The sequence below is a fragment of the Chrysochloris asiatica genome, unplaced genomic scaffold, assembly GCF_000296735.1.
Source record: "Chrysochloris asiatica unplaced genomic scaffold, ChrAsi1.0 scaffold00003, whole genome shotgun sequence".
Lineage (NCBI taxonomy): Eukaryota > Metazoa > Chordata > Mammalia > Afrosoricida > Chrysochloridae > Chrysochloris > Chrysochloris asiatica.
In genome coordinates, this window is record NW_006408521.1 from 30,143,522 (window position 1) to 30,160,629 (window position 17,108).

The 17,108-nt window shown below is 43.5% G+C and overlaps 1 protein-coding gene across 2 annotated transcripts in view; it reads left to right on the plus strand.

The window, feature by feature from the left end:
- Positions 1 to 8,652: 8,652 nt before the first annotated feature.
- The window catches only part of CNNM2 (cyclin M2), a 202,168-nt gene continuing 193,712 nt past the window's right edge, over positions 8,653 to 17,108 (plus strand). For both annotated transcript variants that reach the window (XM_006831303.1, XM_006831304.1), the window contains exon 1: positions 8,653 to 10,432. In XM_006831303.1, coding sequence (XP_006831366.1) covers positions 8,812 to 10,432 — 1,621 coding nt within the window. In that variant the 5' untranslated portion in view covers positions 8,653 to 8,811. The remainder of the gene's footprint in view (positions 10,433 to 17,108) is intronic.

The window sequence follows — 17,108 nt, forward strand, 5'->3', positions numbered from 1 at the left end:
GGCAGTGTTTTGTTCTGCTGTGCATAAGTTCGCTATAAGTCGGTACCAACTCGATGGCACCTAACAACAACAACAAATCTTTATGGGAACAGAAAACCTCATCTTTCTCCCTTGGCATGGCTGGTGGATTTGAACTTCTGACCTTGCGCTTAGCAATCCAGTGCATAACCCATTACATCAATTGTATTATGCACATCTTTTAACCATACTCAGCCTAAGTTTTCCATAAATTTAGAAAATTCAACAGTGTGAGTGGGTTGTAAGGAAGCTATTTTCAGTAAAGAAACAACTTAGGATATTTGGCATGGTTTGTATACCGATTCCATGGCACCTAACAATAACAACAATGTCCACAAAAGCAGTAACTTGTCCTCATTACCATCAGAAACCACCATTTTTTAAAGGGTTGTATCAGCTTCACAGACTCCTGTTACCTTATTTAGAAACAATAATAAAAATATCTACTTCACAGCATTTCCTTAGTTAGAGCCAGTTGAAAGGAATAAGAAGGTTAATAAGAAAGAGAAAGAAGAACAGTTAATAAAAGATTAATTATTGGGCTTAGAAGCTGCCTAAGACCTTCTGCACCTGCTGTGCAAACCTTTCCTCCCTGTCATCCTGACATTTCGGAACTCTGCTTCCAGAGGATGCTCATTCAATATTCACAACGAAAATTATGTGATGGAAGTTTGTCAACTCAGGCAACAGAGAACAGACTGTCCAAGCCACCTCACCTGGCACAAACAAGTGCTGAATTGTATGTTAAATTACCATAAGCAGCTCCGGCACTCTTTGGTTCCCTCCTGTGAGCATTGCTGCAAAGTTCCATGTGCCCTTCTTGGCTACTGCTTGTAATGAATTAAATATAGAAGTCAAAGCCATAGATTGGACCATGTTGTTGTTGTTAGGTGTCGTTGAGTCAGTTCCGACTCAGTAACTGTATGCACATTAGAATGAAACACTGTCTGCTTCTGCACCATCCTCCCAACTGTTACCTTCGAGCCCATTGCTGCTGCCACTGTGTCAATCCATCTCGTTGGGGTTCTTCTTTTTTTGCTGACCCTCCATTTTCCCAAGATGATTTACTTCTGGTCCTTTCTAATACAATGTTCAAAGTATGAGAGATGAAGTCATGCTATCCTGGTTTCTAAGGAGCATTCTGCCTGTACTTCTTATAACACAGATTTGTTTGTTCTCTTTGCAGTCCATGGTACTTTTAATAGTCTTCTCCAACACCACTACTCAAATGTATCGATTTTTCTACGGTCTTCCTAATTTATTGTCCAACTCATAGTCCATGCAGATGAGGCTATTGAAAATAGCTTTAGTCCTCAAACTGATATCTTTGCTCCTGAACACTTTAAAGAGGTCTTTTGCAGATTTGCCTAATGTAATAAGTTGTTTGATTTCTTGACTGCTGCATCCATGAAGTTGATTATGGATCTAAGCAAAATGAAGTCGTTTATATCTTCAACTTTTCTCTATTTATGATGCTATTTACTGGTCCAGATTTGAGGATTTTTGCTGTTTTTGTTGTTTTTACATTGAGGTACAATCCATACTGAAGGCTGTGGTCTTTCATCTTCATCAGTGTTTTAAGTCCTTTACGTAGCAATCAAGGTTGTGTCATCTGCACATGTTGTTGTTGTTGTTGTTATGTGCCATGGAGTCGGTTCCGACTCATAGAGACCCTGTACAGGGTTTCCGAGGCTGTAAATCTTTACGGGAGCAGAACGCCTCATCTATCTCCCGCGGAGCAGCTGGTAGTTTCAAACTGCCGACCTTAAGGTTCAGAGCCCGATTCGTAACCACTACGCTACCAGAGCTCCTTGTCATCTGCACATAGCAGGTTGTTAATGAGTCTTCCTCTAGTTCTGGTGCTTCCTTCTTCATATAATCTTCATATAATCATATAATCCAGCTTCTCATATTACTTGCTCACTATACAGATTGAATAAGTACAGTGAATGAATACAGCCCTGGCACGCACTTTTCCCAATTATAAACCGTTCAGTATCCTCTTGTTCTGTTCAAACGACTGCCTCTAAGTCTATGTACAAGTTCCTCATGAGCATAATCAAGTGTTCTGGAATACCTATTCTTCTTAATATTATCCATAGTTTGCCAAGATCCACACAGTTGAAAGCCTTTGCATAGTCAAAAAGCACAGTTAGACATCTTTCTGGTATAATCTGCTTTCAGTCAAGATCCTTCTGATGTCAGCAATGACATCCCTAGTTCCACATCTGGAAATTCCCTGTTGATGTACTATTGCAGCTGTTTTTAAATCATCTTCAGCAAAGTTTTACTTGCATATGATATTACTGATATTGTTTGATGATTTCCTCCTCTTGTCGGGTCACCTCTCTTTGGAATGGGCACAAATATGAATCTCTTCCAATCAGTTGGTCAGGTAGCTTTCTTCCAAGTTTCTTGGCATAGATGAGTGAGCACCTCCAGTGCTGCATCAGTTTGTTGAAACATTTCAGTTTTTAAATTCCAGGAGCCTTGTTCTTTGACAATATCTTCAGTGCAGCTTGGACTTCTTTCTTCAGTACTGTTGGCTTTTGATCATATGCTACCTCTTGAAATGGTTTAACATAGACCATTTCTTTTTGGTACCGTGACTCTGTATTCCTTCAATCTTTTGATACTTCTGCATTATTCAATATTTTGCCTGTGGAGTGCTTCAATACCGAGAGTTGAGGCTTGAATTTTTTCTCCATTTCTTTCAGTTTGAGAAATGCTAAGCCCATTTGTTTTTTAAACTCTAGATCTTTGTCTTTTTGAGCTGTTCTTTGAAATTTTCTGTTAGCTCTTTCACTACTCATTTCTATAAAGATTACAGCCTTGGGAAATCATGGGGCCCATCTATTCTGTTCTTTAGGGTTGCTACACGTTGGCATCGACTCAACAGCAGTGGGTTGTGGTTGTTATTAAGTGCTATCAAATAGGTGCCGACTCACAGTGACCCTTTACAGGGTTTCTGAGGAGTAGGTGGTATGTCTGAACTGCCGAACTTGTGGTTCAAATCAATCTTGCACTTGAATGTTGATCCTACAGTGCTACACCAGGATGAAGCTAAACTCTCCAACTTGACATTCAGAGCCTAGCCTAAACCAACCCAACCAACTTTCCAACATTATCCCTGCTGTTCTTTGTGGGCTAGAGAGCCAAATTCAAATCCCATTTTGCTTCGTTAAATGTTGCTCTCTTTCCAACCTCACTTCACACTTTTTCTTCCATTAGAATATATATATTTTTCTTTTATCTCTCAATTCCTTCTTGGAATAGCTGTTATGTGTATAGGAGTTAAGGAACAAACTCGCAGATCAGGAAGCTATTCTCAATCTTCCCTCTTTATTTGTAATTCCTTTTAAGACCTTTGATGGTCTACTCCATATTTTATACTGTATTTTTTTTGTACAGATAATGCACAACATTGTACAGTTTTTTTGTAAGCAGGACAAACCCCAGGCATTAGCTTGCTGTGCACGTTGTGTGTGAAAGTGTGACAGTCATTGTGTACATGTCTCCTAACCTCCTCACTAGTAAGACTCTTGGGTAACATCTGATTCAAGATTGTACCTTCATAATGCCAGCGCAGTTTCTGTAACTTATTAGATATACAATATGCATTAGTTGAATAAACAAATAAATAAAAGTGAGGAGAAAATGGGGTGAGAAATAAAACATAAATTTTGTATTTAAATTTTAAAGAGGAAACAGAGTTAATATGGCATTTACAAATAGGGAGAAATAAATTAAACCTGGAGTTTAGTGATTTAAAAAAAATAAAACAAACAAATACAATAGATATCTCAGAGGAACTAAAAATAGGAGCAGAATTTTTCCACTGGGGTCTGACATTGTTTTTCTACGCATGGGGATTATTGGAATAGAATTTTAGCTCCAACTTCAGGATGTGGAGAAAAGAATGAACTCAGTTGATATGGGAAACCTGGTATTTTATGACTAATGTAGTGATCATAAATGAAATCTCTGGTGTAAAATCCATGCTAGTCTGAAACCTATGGGAGAACTCAGAATGGGACATTCAGGGCTTGTTTTTTCTCTCACAGTTCTATCCAGGTTCCCGTATCTCCTTCTTCTTGATCACCCCCAAGATGTGGTTTTTAAATTTAGATTTTTGGATAGGCATTAGAGATGGTTCAATGTTGAAATGCTGTGGACGTGAAAGCTTTCCTTATAATCATGACTTGTGTTGAGTGATACAGTCACAATGGTCAGAACTGTTCTTACACTTTTGTCCAGAATTGAGATGGAGACTGGGATTGCAGAGGAAGAGTGAGACAGCATGACCATTCTAGAAGATTCTAGAAAGTCCACAGCCCCAGGGCCTGGTGAATAGTAGGGCAAAGAGTAAGTTTTAGCTTCAGGAATGTTCTTCTCTGACTAGTGGAGAAGGATCTAGGAAGAAGGGGAAAGAGGGAGTGGAGGGGAAGACCTCTTAGGGCCTTACCATTGGAGGTTCAGCCAAAACCAGTCCCAGGGAGAAGGGTGGTAGGATGGGAGATGCTCTTGAGCTCCCAAGGCCATGTCTTGGAGGGCTGGAACTCCATCAAGGAGGAGGAGAACTAGGTGTCCCTGCAGAACTGGAGGGGAAAGAGGAGACTCATTATGGGCAGGTGGAGAAGATTTGCAGGGCACTGGGTGGCAACCCTCTTACTATTTCCCATTTGTCTACCTCAGGGCCCAAGACTCAGTATTCCCTGGAAGGGCAGCACCCAAGGAGTGTGGACCCTTAATAAAGGAGGAAGCTTTCCTCACAACTGTGCAAAAAAGTCAGTAATTATGTCCTGGAAATATCTAGTAAAGGAGGGAAATAGGAAAGCTCAAACAAAAAGGTGGAAAAGTTCTCTAGAGAAGCTAAATGGAATTGCTAGCTTTGTTTTCTTTTCTTTATTTATTTTGCTAACTGTTGTGACAAATGCTAAAATAGTTTTATGTATTTAAATCCATGGACAGTGTTGCTTCTGTGAAATCCCTATCAGGGCGGATGGATTTGATCTTTTGGAAGGTTTGGGTAACTCCAGTATTTGTTTAGTTCCTATTTTTCCTCAGAAGAACTTGTGCTTCAGTGTGATTAAAATTTCACTCAGCTCGCTTACTTTGGACACATCACCAGGAAGCCCAATCATTAGAAGAGGACTTCATGGTAGGTAAAGTAGAAGGTCAGTAAAAATGAGGGAAACCCTCAATGACACAGAGTGATACAATAGCCACAACAGTGGATGAAACAATTCTAACCATCCTGAAGATGGCATAGGACCAGGCAGTGTGCCATTCTGTTATACATAAGGTTGCTATGGGTTGACGCCAGCTCAGTGGCATCTAGTAACAACAACACTGAAGCAACACATTTTTAACACTGTCTTACAACTAGGGTAAAAATAACAAATAAAAAATGCGTCTCTATAAACTCAGAACTTCATGTTGAAATATGTTCAGAAATCAGGGTTTTTGTTGAATCCACCTCCCGCCCCCGCTGCCCCTAAATGGGGAAAGCCATTTGGTGGTCTACTCATACTTGCAGTCTTCAAAAGAACATCTTTTAGAAACTTGCAGGTCTGGACACAGTGCCTTCTCAAGTCCCCAAGACCACAGACTTAGGAGTTGATTCTTTGTGGAGACAGAATGGAACTGTCACCCTGCCCCTCTGAACTGTCCAGTGAAGAACTTTGGCGTGAGAGGGTTAGGTGGGAAAGGCATTTATCTAAATGACTTGCTTCAGGTGACACAAAGTTAGAACCTAACGGAGATGAGGTTCTGCAGCACCCATTCAGCTATTTCAGGCCTTTTGTAGCCATTCATGGAGACAAATTTGATCAGAATTCAGAGTTCTGTTGAATAGCTTTTCATTAAAAAATTTAAAAGAGATCCTCATAAGTATGTGGAATTTGCTTTTGTTCATAAGATACACAGACTGGAAGCCCCCAAAAGTCACCATAAGTCTTCACCAGTTGCTGAGGAAAGTTACTTGACTTAGGCATCTAGAGTGATCTGAGCACCTTGTGCGTAGGTGAAGAATATGACCTCTCCCTCTCCCCAGGATAAACATCACTCAGACTTCCTTGTGTGAGTTGAGCCTGGTTTCTTTTATATTGTAAGTTAGCTTGGCAGGCCCTTTCTAACATTTTTATTATAAAGTCCTGAATTTCTAACTTGCTCCTAAATTGCTGAGTGTCACACTTTCCTGACTGTTCTAGATTTCTGTGAAATGCACAGGAAATGTCTGTAAGCTTGGCAAGCTCTTTCCTCCCCCCTCCCTCTTCTCTCTACTCCTATTCTCAAAGTGTTTGTTCAGCACTTGAGAGTCTGTAATCACCTTCCCTCTCAGCTCCCTTAAACACACTTGCACTTTACTTTGGAAGGCAATACTGTTTCATTCCCAGTCAAATGACTTAACAACCATGTCTATCCTTAACCTTTGTCAGCTATCCCTAAAACTCTCAACTCTTACCCCCCAACCCCCAAACCTCCATAGTGCCACTCTTACAAACATAGGCCAAGTCCAAGAATCAGGTTTTCTCCATTTGAACTTCCTTTTCCAATACAGTAGTATAAAAATTAGGGGTGGCAGAAGCAATGTCAGAAACTGGGCAGAGACAGGGGCATTATTTGAAATACTTAGAATAAAAATTCTGTTGTTTCTTTACCACCAGCCAATATTGTTTTGAATGCCTACCATTGTTCTAGGCCCTGGTAATACAGCAGACAGCAGTCAAGAAAACACAACAATGTCTTTATCCTCAGGGAGTTTATGTTCTAGTGGAAGAAGATAGACAATAAAACAAATTAATAATTTATTTGCTTTGAAGATTAAAAAAAAAGCAGAGATGGAGCACAGGGAATGTTTACTCAAACCAAAACCACTGCCACAGAGCGATTCTGACTCATGGTGACCCTATATAGGGTTTCCAAGGCATCCAGCTGGTGGGTTTGCACTACCAACTTTGTGATTATCAGCCCAGTGCTTAACTACAGTGCCACCAGGAGCTCTCAAGAAATGCTTGCAAGATTAAAATAAGAGCAAAGTCTTGAAGGAGGAGAACTAGCAGGCTATGCTGATATCTGGGGGAAGGGAATTTCGGGCACAGGAACAACCAGCCAGTGAAATGGCATTGGAGTGATTGGGAAACAGGTGGATGAGCAGGTGTGGAGATCAGAGAAAGAAAAGGAAGGAGCAGACCCTTTAGGGCCTTGTTCCAAATATTGTAGGTACTTTGGTTGTTATTATAAAGGATTGGGAAGTCACTGAAGGATTTCAAACACTGTGGAGCGGCAGGATCTGATTGAACAAGATCATCCTGGATGCTGGGCTGAGAAGGGCAGGGCGCAGGCGTGGAAGAGGAGTGGCCACAGAAATCACCTCTACTAGAAATTAATTAAAAAACGTTTGAATTGCTTACAAAAAGGGAATAAAATGTGTTTGTAGAATATACATGTTTTAAAAGGCGCAATTATTTTATGGATGTTTACCTTGAGGGAAAATGATCAATTTGGCAGCTACTCTGCTATTGCACTTCCCCGAGTGTGTCTGTGAGTCACAGGGAGGAGCTAGGTCTCCAGTTTTTTTCTTTCAACGTGAACTATTTGACCTTAGCAGAGTTTGGTCAGTGTAATTGTTAATGCGCTTTTATGTTTTGGCTTGTGATGTCTACCCCTTACCATTTCCCAAACTTGCCAGGGTATTTGTATCTGACCTTTCCCTTTTTTAAAATATGGGGTGGGATCCAGGAGGTATGTGCGTTTAGCGTTTAGATCCAGAAAATATAAGGCGATTCTTACTACTAGAAAGTTTGGGAGACTGCCTCACTCTCACTTCCCAATTCTTTTTGGGTTTGCTTAGTTACAGACTACTGTAGAGAGGCCGGCAGGTGGCGCCACGTGACCGCGAACCGCAAAGTTCGTGCTCCAGGTAAGGGGAAGTTAGAAGCGCGCGGAGAGCCAATCCGCCGCGAAGCATGGGCCACCACCTGGCCAGAATTTATCCCTGGCGGCGTGGCGCGCAACGGTGTTGGAAGCGTTGTGCGGCCTTGTGGCCGGTGTTCTTGCTTCATTTGGGAACCGCCTGCGCTTTGAGCCGTCTTAGTCATACCAGTTTCTCGGGCACCTCGGGCAGGAAGGTGCAATCACTCTGCACCGGTACCAAGCCTTGGGTGGCCAGCAACGCAGTGCAGCGAGAACTGGCGGTCTTGCACCTCAGGGCATCAATTCAACCAGGCTAACAGCACGCGAGAGGATCTACTTCTGAGTTCTCTCCGGGAGCACTAGCCCCGCGGACGACTTCTTTTCATTGGCACCCAAACCCGAGGCCCCGCCCCCTTTCCACAGCTCTCATTTTTGACTGGCTATCGGGCTCTGGCTAGCCACACCTCCTCCTCTCGCACATACACAAGAGTCACGCGCCTTTCTGTTGGAAACCTGGCGTGCTAAGGAGGATGGTGGCAACTCATTTTCCCACCCACTTCCCTTGCCATTGGTCCGTGGCGCCGTCTACAGCCACGCCCCCATTCCAGCCCCCTGGCTGGGGGGGGCGGGCACCCGGCCGTGATTGGGTCGCCGGCCTGCCTCTCGCGGGAGCGACTGGTCTTCCCCTCCCGTAGGCACCCCCCTCCTGCGAGCTTAGGGGTTCCTCAGCTGGCCGAGGCAGAGTCAGTGTCAGTCAGCGAGGTGGACAGCTGAGCGTTGGTTGTTGACGCTCTATTGCAGTCTCGCCCAGGGCTCGGTGTCTGCGCTAGCGCCGCCGGGAGGGAAGGATGAAGCCGCAGCTGGAGCAGCCACCCCATGATTGGCTGTGGCGCTTGTGAACCCAAAGTAAAGATGGCGGGCGGGCAGGCAGCAGCCGCACTGCCCACTTGGAAGATGGCGGCGCGCCGCAGCCTCAGCGCCCGCAGCCGGGGGGTCCTGCAGGCAGCGGCGGGGCGGCTGCTGCCGCTGCTACTGCTGAGCTGCTGCTGCGGCGCGGGCGGCTGCGCGGCGGCGAGCGACAACGAGGAAACGGTGATCATCGGCTTGAGGCTGGAGGACACGGACGACGTGTCGTTCATGGAAGGGGGGGCGCTGCGGGTGAGCGAGCGGACCCGGGTCAAGCTGCGGGTGTACGGGCAGAACATCAACAACGAGACGTGGTCCCGCATCGCCTTCACGGAGCACGAGCGGCGGCGCCACAGCCCCGGAGAGCGCGGGCTGGGTGGCCCCGCGCCGCCAGAGCCGGACAGCGGCCCCCAGCGCTGCGGCATCCGCACCTCCGACATCATCATCTTGCCCCACATCATCCTCAACCGCCGCACCTCGGGCATCATCGAGATCGAGATCAAACCGCTGCGCAAGATGGAGAAGAGCAAGTCCTATTACCTGTGCACGTCGCTCTCCACTCCCGCGCTGGGCGCTGGCAGCCCGGGGTCCACGGGGGGCACTGTCGGGGGTAAGGGTGGCTCCGGAGTGGCTGGGCTCCCGCCACCCCCGTGGGCCGAGACCACCTGGATATACCACGACGGCGAAGACACCAAAATGATCGTGGGCGAGGAGAAGAAGTTTCTGCTGCCGTTCTGGCTGCAGGTGATCTTCATTTCGCTGCTGCTGTGCCTGTCGGGCATGTTCAGTGGCCTCAACCTGGGGCTCATGGCCCTGGACCCGATGGAGCTGCGCATCGTGCAGAACTGCGGCACCGAGAAGGAGAAGAATTACGCCAAGCGCATCGAGCCCGTGCGCAGGCAGGGCAACTACCTGCTGTGCTCGCTGCTGCTGGGCAACGTGCTGGTCAACACCACGCTTACCATCCTGCTCGACGACATCGCCGGCTCCGGCCTCGTGGCAGTGGTGGTCTCCACGATCGGCATCGTCATCTTCGGGGAGATCGTGCCCCAGGCTATCTGCTCCCGCCACGGCTTGGCAGTAGGCGCCAACACCATTTTCCTCACCAAGTTTTTCATGATGATGACCTTCCCCGCTTCTTACCCCGTCAGCAAGCTGCTGGACTGCGTCCTGGGTCAGGAAATAGGCACCGTCTATAATCGCGAAAAACTATTGGAGATGCTCCGCGTCACCGACCCTTACAACGACCTCGTCAAAGAGGAGTTGAACATCATCCAAGGGGCCTTGGAGCTCCGCACCAAAACGGTGGAGGACGTGATGACCCCGCTCCGGGACTGCTTCATGATCACCGGCGAGGCCATCCTGGACTTCAACACCATGTCGGAGATCATGGAGAGCGGCTACACTCGCATCCCAGTATTTGAGGGGGAGCGCTCCAACATCGTGGACCTCCTCTTTGTCAAAGACTTGGCCTTTGTGGATCCAGATGACTGTACTCCCCTGAAAACCATCACCAAATTTTACAACCACCCCTTGCACTTTGTCTTCAACGATACCAAGTTGGACGCTATGCTGGAAGAATTTAAGAAAGGTGGGAATTTTTGGTCTCTTTCATTGGCTTGCCCTTTCTCTCTCCATATTCCTCTCTACTTGAGTCCTTTACCCTCAGACCAACCCCCCAAGGCGAGTTGACCGGAATTTCTCCTTCTCTCTCTTAATTGTAAAGTTGAAAGGGTGGCGTGGATTTGGGGACGGATTGAACTAGTTGGCGCGCCTGGGTTTTTTAAAAGCACAAGCCTGCCATCAGTTATATATAGATATATGTATATTTCCGTATCAGAAAGCAGTCATCGTAGTTTCTGTGCTTGTTTCAGGTTTTGAGAGGTCTGCTGCAGTTATTGCTGGGTTCTGAGTCGGTAGGTGAAAGAAAACACGAGACGGCTAATGCCCCACAATGCCGTTTGGTTGACATGCTCTAATTGAAGGCTTTTGTAACATTTAATAACTTTTCTCCTCCTTTAAACCTCTACATTGACGTTGTTTCAAAGATTGAAACTGAGCTTTTTATTGTGTCGGTTCCTAGCTGTCTGGCGACTGGTGGGGAAGATTTGATGGCTGCATTTGGGGGGCGGGGTAAGGCAGTACCACCAAAGCAATTCACTTGTTTGGATGTGACTTGCCTTAGCTGGAAAAGTCTTGTTTTCTTTTTAATTAAGGTTCATTATTAATATATAATTCGGAAAGACTATAGGTACGTTAACGTTTTTTGAAGTTGTATCTTGTTTAGCTTGCTTCTTAGAGCTGCTTAAATTTACCTAAAATAACATTTCCCAAACCAAGTAGGGTTTTGGCAGTACACTGGAGTCTTTAGCAATGTGATGAATCCTTCGGTAAATTACAATTTATTTATTTCTTGAGTCATTTGAGTCTAATAGTGTTCTTTTTTACCTTGACCACCTGGTAAATGGACGTATGTAGCCAAGTCATCTCACACTGTTCCCAGGGGTTTAACAGGGAGGGGGAATACAGAGTCTGATTTGCTCACTTTTCTTGCATTGGGCTATTTTTTGCTCGTTCTACCCTGTAACGACCAGGTAAACAACTTATACTATTATTACTGAAATTCCGCTATTAAAAAGCCCCCAGTAAATAGTGTTATGTGAAAACCAAGGGATGCTGAATTAAAAAAAAAATTGTTATGATGCTAGTGCATGTCCATGTATTGAAGTATAACATGTAACCTTTAATGACCTGATAGACCATCAAACCTAAGTTTTCCTTCTTCAAAGAGCTTTTTGATCACTAGTAATGGCCTCTTCACGTGTGTGTGTGTGTGTGTGTGTGTGTGTGTGTGTGTGTATGTGTGTGTGTATGGGGCATCTGTACCTGGTAACAGCTCAATGGGTTGATGCTGTGGTTGCCCCAGTTCCTTTTTTATGGCTGGCTGGTGTCCTCTCTAGAACAGGATCACATTGCAGTAATTTGCAGATAAAGGAATGGAGCAGAATGTGCTTCTGAGGTCGGTCATTTGCATGTAAAAGCAGAATGAGATTCTTCTGGATTTTTAAGCAGTAAAAAGAAAATATCCATTTTCCCTAGGTGACAGAGCTGCTTTTGGCAGTGTCTTATTCTTTGATTGCTAAGTTGTTAATTAGAGCATTAACCAGTCTCTCCTCTTCCTTCATGTTGCAGTAATTGCTGTAATACAGAATGCTAGTTTGAAATGCTTGAAAATGCCTCTAGTATACTTTGTTTCTATTGCTAAGTTCCTAATACTGATACAGAAAATTCATTGTATTTTTCTTTTCTTTTCTTTTCTTTCTTTCTTTTTTTAATGAGGACCTCTCACCCAGTGGGTGAGAAAGATAAGGCTTTCTGCTCCTGTAAACATTTGCAGCCTTGGAAACTCTATACAGGGTCTCTATGAGTCTCAACTGACTTGACAATACACAACCACCAACCACCACAAAATAAACTATTTGTTCCCAACATTTTCTTTGAAATGAATCCTTTAAATAACTGAATTACTAGAAAAATAATACTGAACAAGATTTTATTTTTGTCCTTAACCAGAATGATCTATTTGGTTTCAAAGACGGTACAAGCACATGAAGCTAGTAGCATATTCAGAATAGCAGCAAAGACAGATGGGTGCAAATGGGAAATTTAAAGATGAAGTTTATTACTTAACCTGTAGGTGCAATTGATTTTTCAGCCTTTTTCTCAGCTTTTTATTTGATGAGTTTGATCACTTTAACCTTACTAACTGCTGTTAGTTCTTTCACATGTGTAAGTTAGAGTAGTTCACATGACATTTTTCTTCTTCATTTTCTAATTCAACTATGAAATCATGTGGCTGACCAGCCTTCTATTGTTTTTCTCCATTGAATAATGATGTGTGTGTTGGTTTGAAGAATTCTTCCCTCTTTCTGCTAACTTTTCCATTTCCAAAACAGAAAAACAAAGAGAAATTCTACAATAGCCCTATAACTCTTCCAAACTGGTAAGGTCATCAATTTAGATTGCATTGAAAATTAACCTTCCTAATTCATAATGTATTGAACCCTTTTCTGTACACATGTATACAGTATACACCAGCCAGTCGATTCTGACTCCTGGTGATCCTAAGTGTTGCAGGATAGAACTGTGGGTTTTCAGAGGTGTGACCTTCTGGAAGCCGATTGCTAGGCCTTCTGAGTTGCATCAGGTGATCCCAGTCTTTCCTAGGTTACAGTCATGTATTTAACAACGTGTGCCACCCAGGACTCTTTTCTGTATGCATTCTATTTAGGTTGATTCTGACTCAGAGCTGCCCATTGTGACAGTAGAACTGCCCATAATGTTTTCTAGGCTATAATCCTTTTGAGAACACATTGCTAGATCTTTTGTCCTAGAGAGCCACTTGGTGTGTTCAAACCACCAACCTTTGGGTCAGCAGTCTAGCGCTTAACCATTAAACCATCAAGGGCTTCTTTTTCTGTAGACAACTCTACATAATTAGTCTGAGTTACTCATTACTGAGCAGGGAAGAATGGAAAGATTTTACAATATGACCCTAAATTATGTAAGTATATATGCATGTCTTCTTTTTGCCTGATGACCAGGAAACTTTTAGCTAACCTTTAGGTTGTTGTTGTTATGTGTCATGGAGTCGGTTCTGACTCATAACGACCCTGCACAGGGCTTCTGAGGCTGTGAATCTTTATGGGAACAGAATGCCTCTTCTTTTTCTCATGGAGCAGCTGGTAGTTTTGAACTGCTGACCTTGCGGTTTGCAGCCTGATTTGTAACCACTACGCTACCAGAGCTCCTAGGTTAGAAGGTAGTACTTTTTGCTAGTTTTATGACTCAAATCCAAATTCACATCCACTGTTATCAAGTCAGTTCCAACTCAGAATGACATACAGGACAGAATAGAACTGCTCCTTTGGGTGTCCGGGACTTGTAAATCTTTATGAAAGCAGATAGTCTCATCTTTCTCCAATGGAGTACTGATGGGTTTGAACTGCTGACCTTGAGTGCTTAACCCACAGTGCCACCAGAGCTCCAGTTTTATGATTAGCATATTACTGTTATTACTGTTACTTCCTGTGTGCTAGGTACTGGCTTGAGTGCATTACACAAACGACCTTGTTTAAATATCATAATGGCTGAATGAAGTATTAGCTCCATTTTGCAAATGAGGGAATGGATTTGTTCAAGGTCGCATCCTAAGTTGTGGGTTTGGGGCTTTAACTCAGGTATGCTGGACATCAGCACTTGAACTCTAAATTTCCATATTGTGCTGGTCCATTTGTTCCTCATGATACATTTCCTTTTTTTTTTTCACACTGAGTGTAAGTTTTGCCTCAGAGTCTATTGGAAAACAGACACAGAAATGTATCCAAACATAATGTGGCTTTAAGTCTGGTGCTTCTGTGAAGTTAGGCATAATAGTTGCTGTCGCTATTTTTGCCATTTAACCGTATCAGGTTTTTGACCACTGTGATCCAAAATCAAAGGAATTTTATTTCCAGCTTTTTTCATGTTATAGCATCAAGATCTGTTTTGAAAATGTTTTATACTGAGCTCTGGTAGCGTAGTGGTTACAAATCGGGCTGCGAACCTCAAGGTCAGCAGTTCGAAACTACCAGCTATTCTGCGGGAGAAAGATGAGGCTTTCTGCTCCTGTAAAGATTTACAGCCTCAGACGCTATGAGTCGGAAGCGACTCCACGGCACATAACAACAGCAACAACAACATTATACTGCACTGGGTGGGAGTTCTGGTGTGGCGTTGTGGGTTAATGTGCGAGATTGCGAAGTCTATTTGAACCGCAAAGTCAGTGGCTTAAGCTCACCAGCCGCTCCTTGGAAGCCCTATACAGGGTCACTATGGGTTGGGTCCAACTTGACGGCACTTAACAACAACAATACTGTACTGGTGTGCCATTTTAATGGACTATTTTACAACCTTTTTTTCTTTTTTTTTTAACAACCATTTTTCATACAGCCAAAATATATAATAATGTCTTAGTCTTGGTTTTTTATCTTTTGGAATTTTCACTCAAACTCAGGTTTGTGTTTTAATCTTGATTTTATTTGCAGTTTTTGTAGCCACCTAGCAAAGCCATTTGAACTGCAAGGTTGGCAGTTCAAGCTCACCAGCTGCTCCTTGGAAACCCTATACAGGGTCACTATGGGTCGGAACCGACTCAACGACACTTAACAACAACTATAGTCCTGGTAGAGTTCTGGTGTGGCAGTGTAGGATAAGCACTGGACCACAAGGTCAGTTTGAACCACAGGTTGGGAGTTCAAACTCACCAGCATGCTCCTTGGAAATCCTATGAAGGATCACTGAGTATGAACTGACTGGACTGCACTTAACAACAACAACACTTAGTTCTGGTGGGGTGCGATAGGATAAGCGGTGGACTGCTAACTGCAAGGTTGATAGGTCAAACCCAGCAGTCTCTCCTTGGAAACCCTTTACAGGGTCACTAAGGGTCAGAACTGACTAGATGGCACTAAATAGCAATAACATACAACAGTTGGTTTCTAATGAGCATCTTTTACAAATGTACCCTTGTGCACTCTATCTGATTAGTATTTCTCCTTTTTTTTTTTTAGGTTTATAGTTACTTATCAATCTAAATAAAATAGTAAACTTAGTAAATCTCACTAAAGGATTATGAGAATCTTAGAAAAAGGTTTCTAAAACAAAATAGCATAGGGAAAAGAAAAAGAAAAGCTAAATTAAAGATCGCTATGGTGCTGTAGGAGTCCTGGTGTGGCGCTGTGGGTTAATGTATCAGACGGCAAAGCCGTTTGAACTGCAAGGTTGGTGGTTCAAGCTTACCAGCTGCTTCTAGGAAACCCTATACAGGGTCACTGTGGGTCAGAACTGACTCGATGGCACTTCACAACAACAACAACATGGCACTGCAGGTTAATGCGCTAGACCACAAGGTCGGTTGGAACCACAAGGTCGGTGGTTAACAACAACATTGATTGTTAGGGAGCACGATGCCTCTGTTGGATAAGCACTGGACTGAGAACCACAAATTTGGTGATTTGAGCCTACCATCCGCTCCACTGGAAAAAGATGAGGCTTTCTGCACCCGCAAAGATTTGCAGTCTCAGAAACCCTGTAAAGACATGAGTGGTATGAAGGAGAGTGAATATATTTGTTTCTATAGTTTTGTATGCGTTATTATTTTTGTGAAATAACATAATTAAACTGTTACAATTTTGTATGTTTCGATCATCATTATGAGATATTCAGATAGTATAGAATTTGAGCTGCCAGCCTTACCAGATGATAGAAATTTTGTATGCCATTATGAAAATAAGGTCCTGGTCCTCACTCAGGGACTTCCTGAACTGGAATCTTCCAGGGAAGGGCCCTTGGGATCCATAATGTTAGCAGTTACCCTGAGGTAAATTTCATGGTTAGATAAATTTAGGAGACACTGGCCTAGTCAGCCTTTTAAATAGAGAAAGTAGCCCTGAGAGAGAGGAGAGAGTAAATGACTCAAGACTACCCATCTAGCTAAGGAGCCTTGGGGGCACAGTGATTCAGTGTGCTAGGTAGCTAACAGAAGGTCCTGATTGGACTTCACCCAGTAACTCTTGGTGAAGGGACTTGGTGGTCTGCTTTCAGAGAGATTTCAGCCTAGGAAACCCTATTGGACAGTTCTGCTCTGTCGTATAGGGTCATCATGAGTCTGAATTGCCACGATGACACTCAACAACTACCTACCTAGCTAGTAACATCAACTAGACCGGAACCCATATCCCTAATTTCTACAGCAGAGTTCTTTCTACTCCAACAGACTAGACCTCTAGTTCTAGTTATTAATTGTTAAAGAATAGTTGTTTCATTGAAAAAGCAAGTATGTAGGTTTGCCATTGGTTTTTATCTTGTGATTTTGATGTCAGTATTGTAGTTCTCCTGGATTCAAACTCCAAGCGATCATTGATACGCATTTTGTACATAGGAAGTAAGTCTAACTGCATGCCAGCTCATCTGGTTTTACGTTACTTTTTAGTTTATTCAGTTTATGATTTTTACTCTGCTAATAGAAGCATTGGACTGTTAACCACAATGTCGGTGGTTCAAACCCACCGGCTGCTCCTCTGAAAACCTGTATCAGGTTGCTATGATTTGTAACTGACTCAATGGCACTTAAAAACAAGAGCAAACTAGGGGGGTATTTTAAGAATTAGGTATTGAATAACTAGATTGGTTGAAGTTTCAGGTATGAGGAGGCTTCAAAAAGTTTG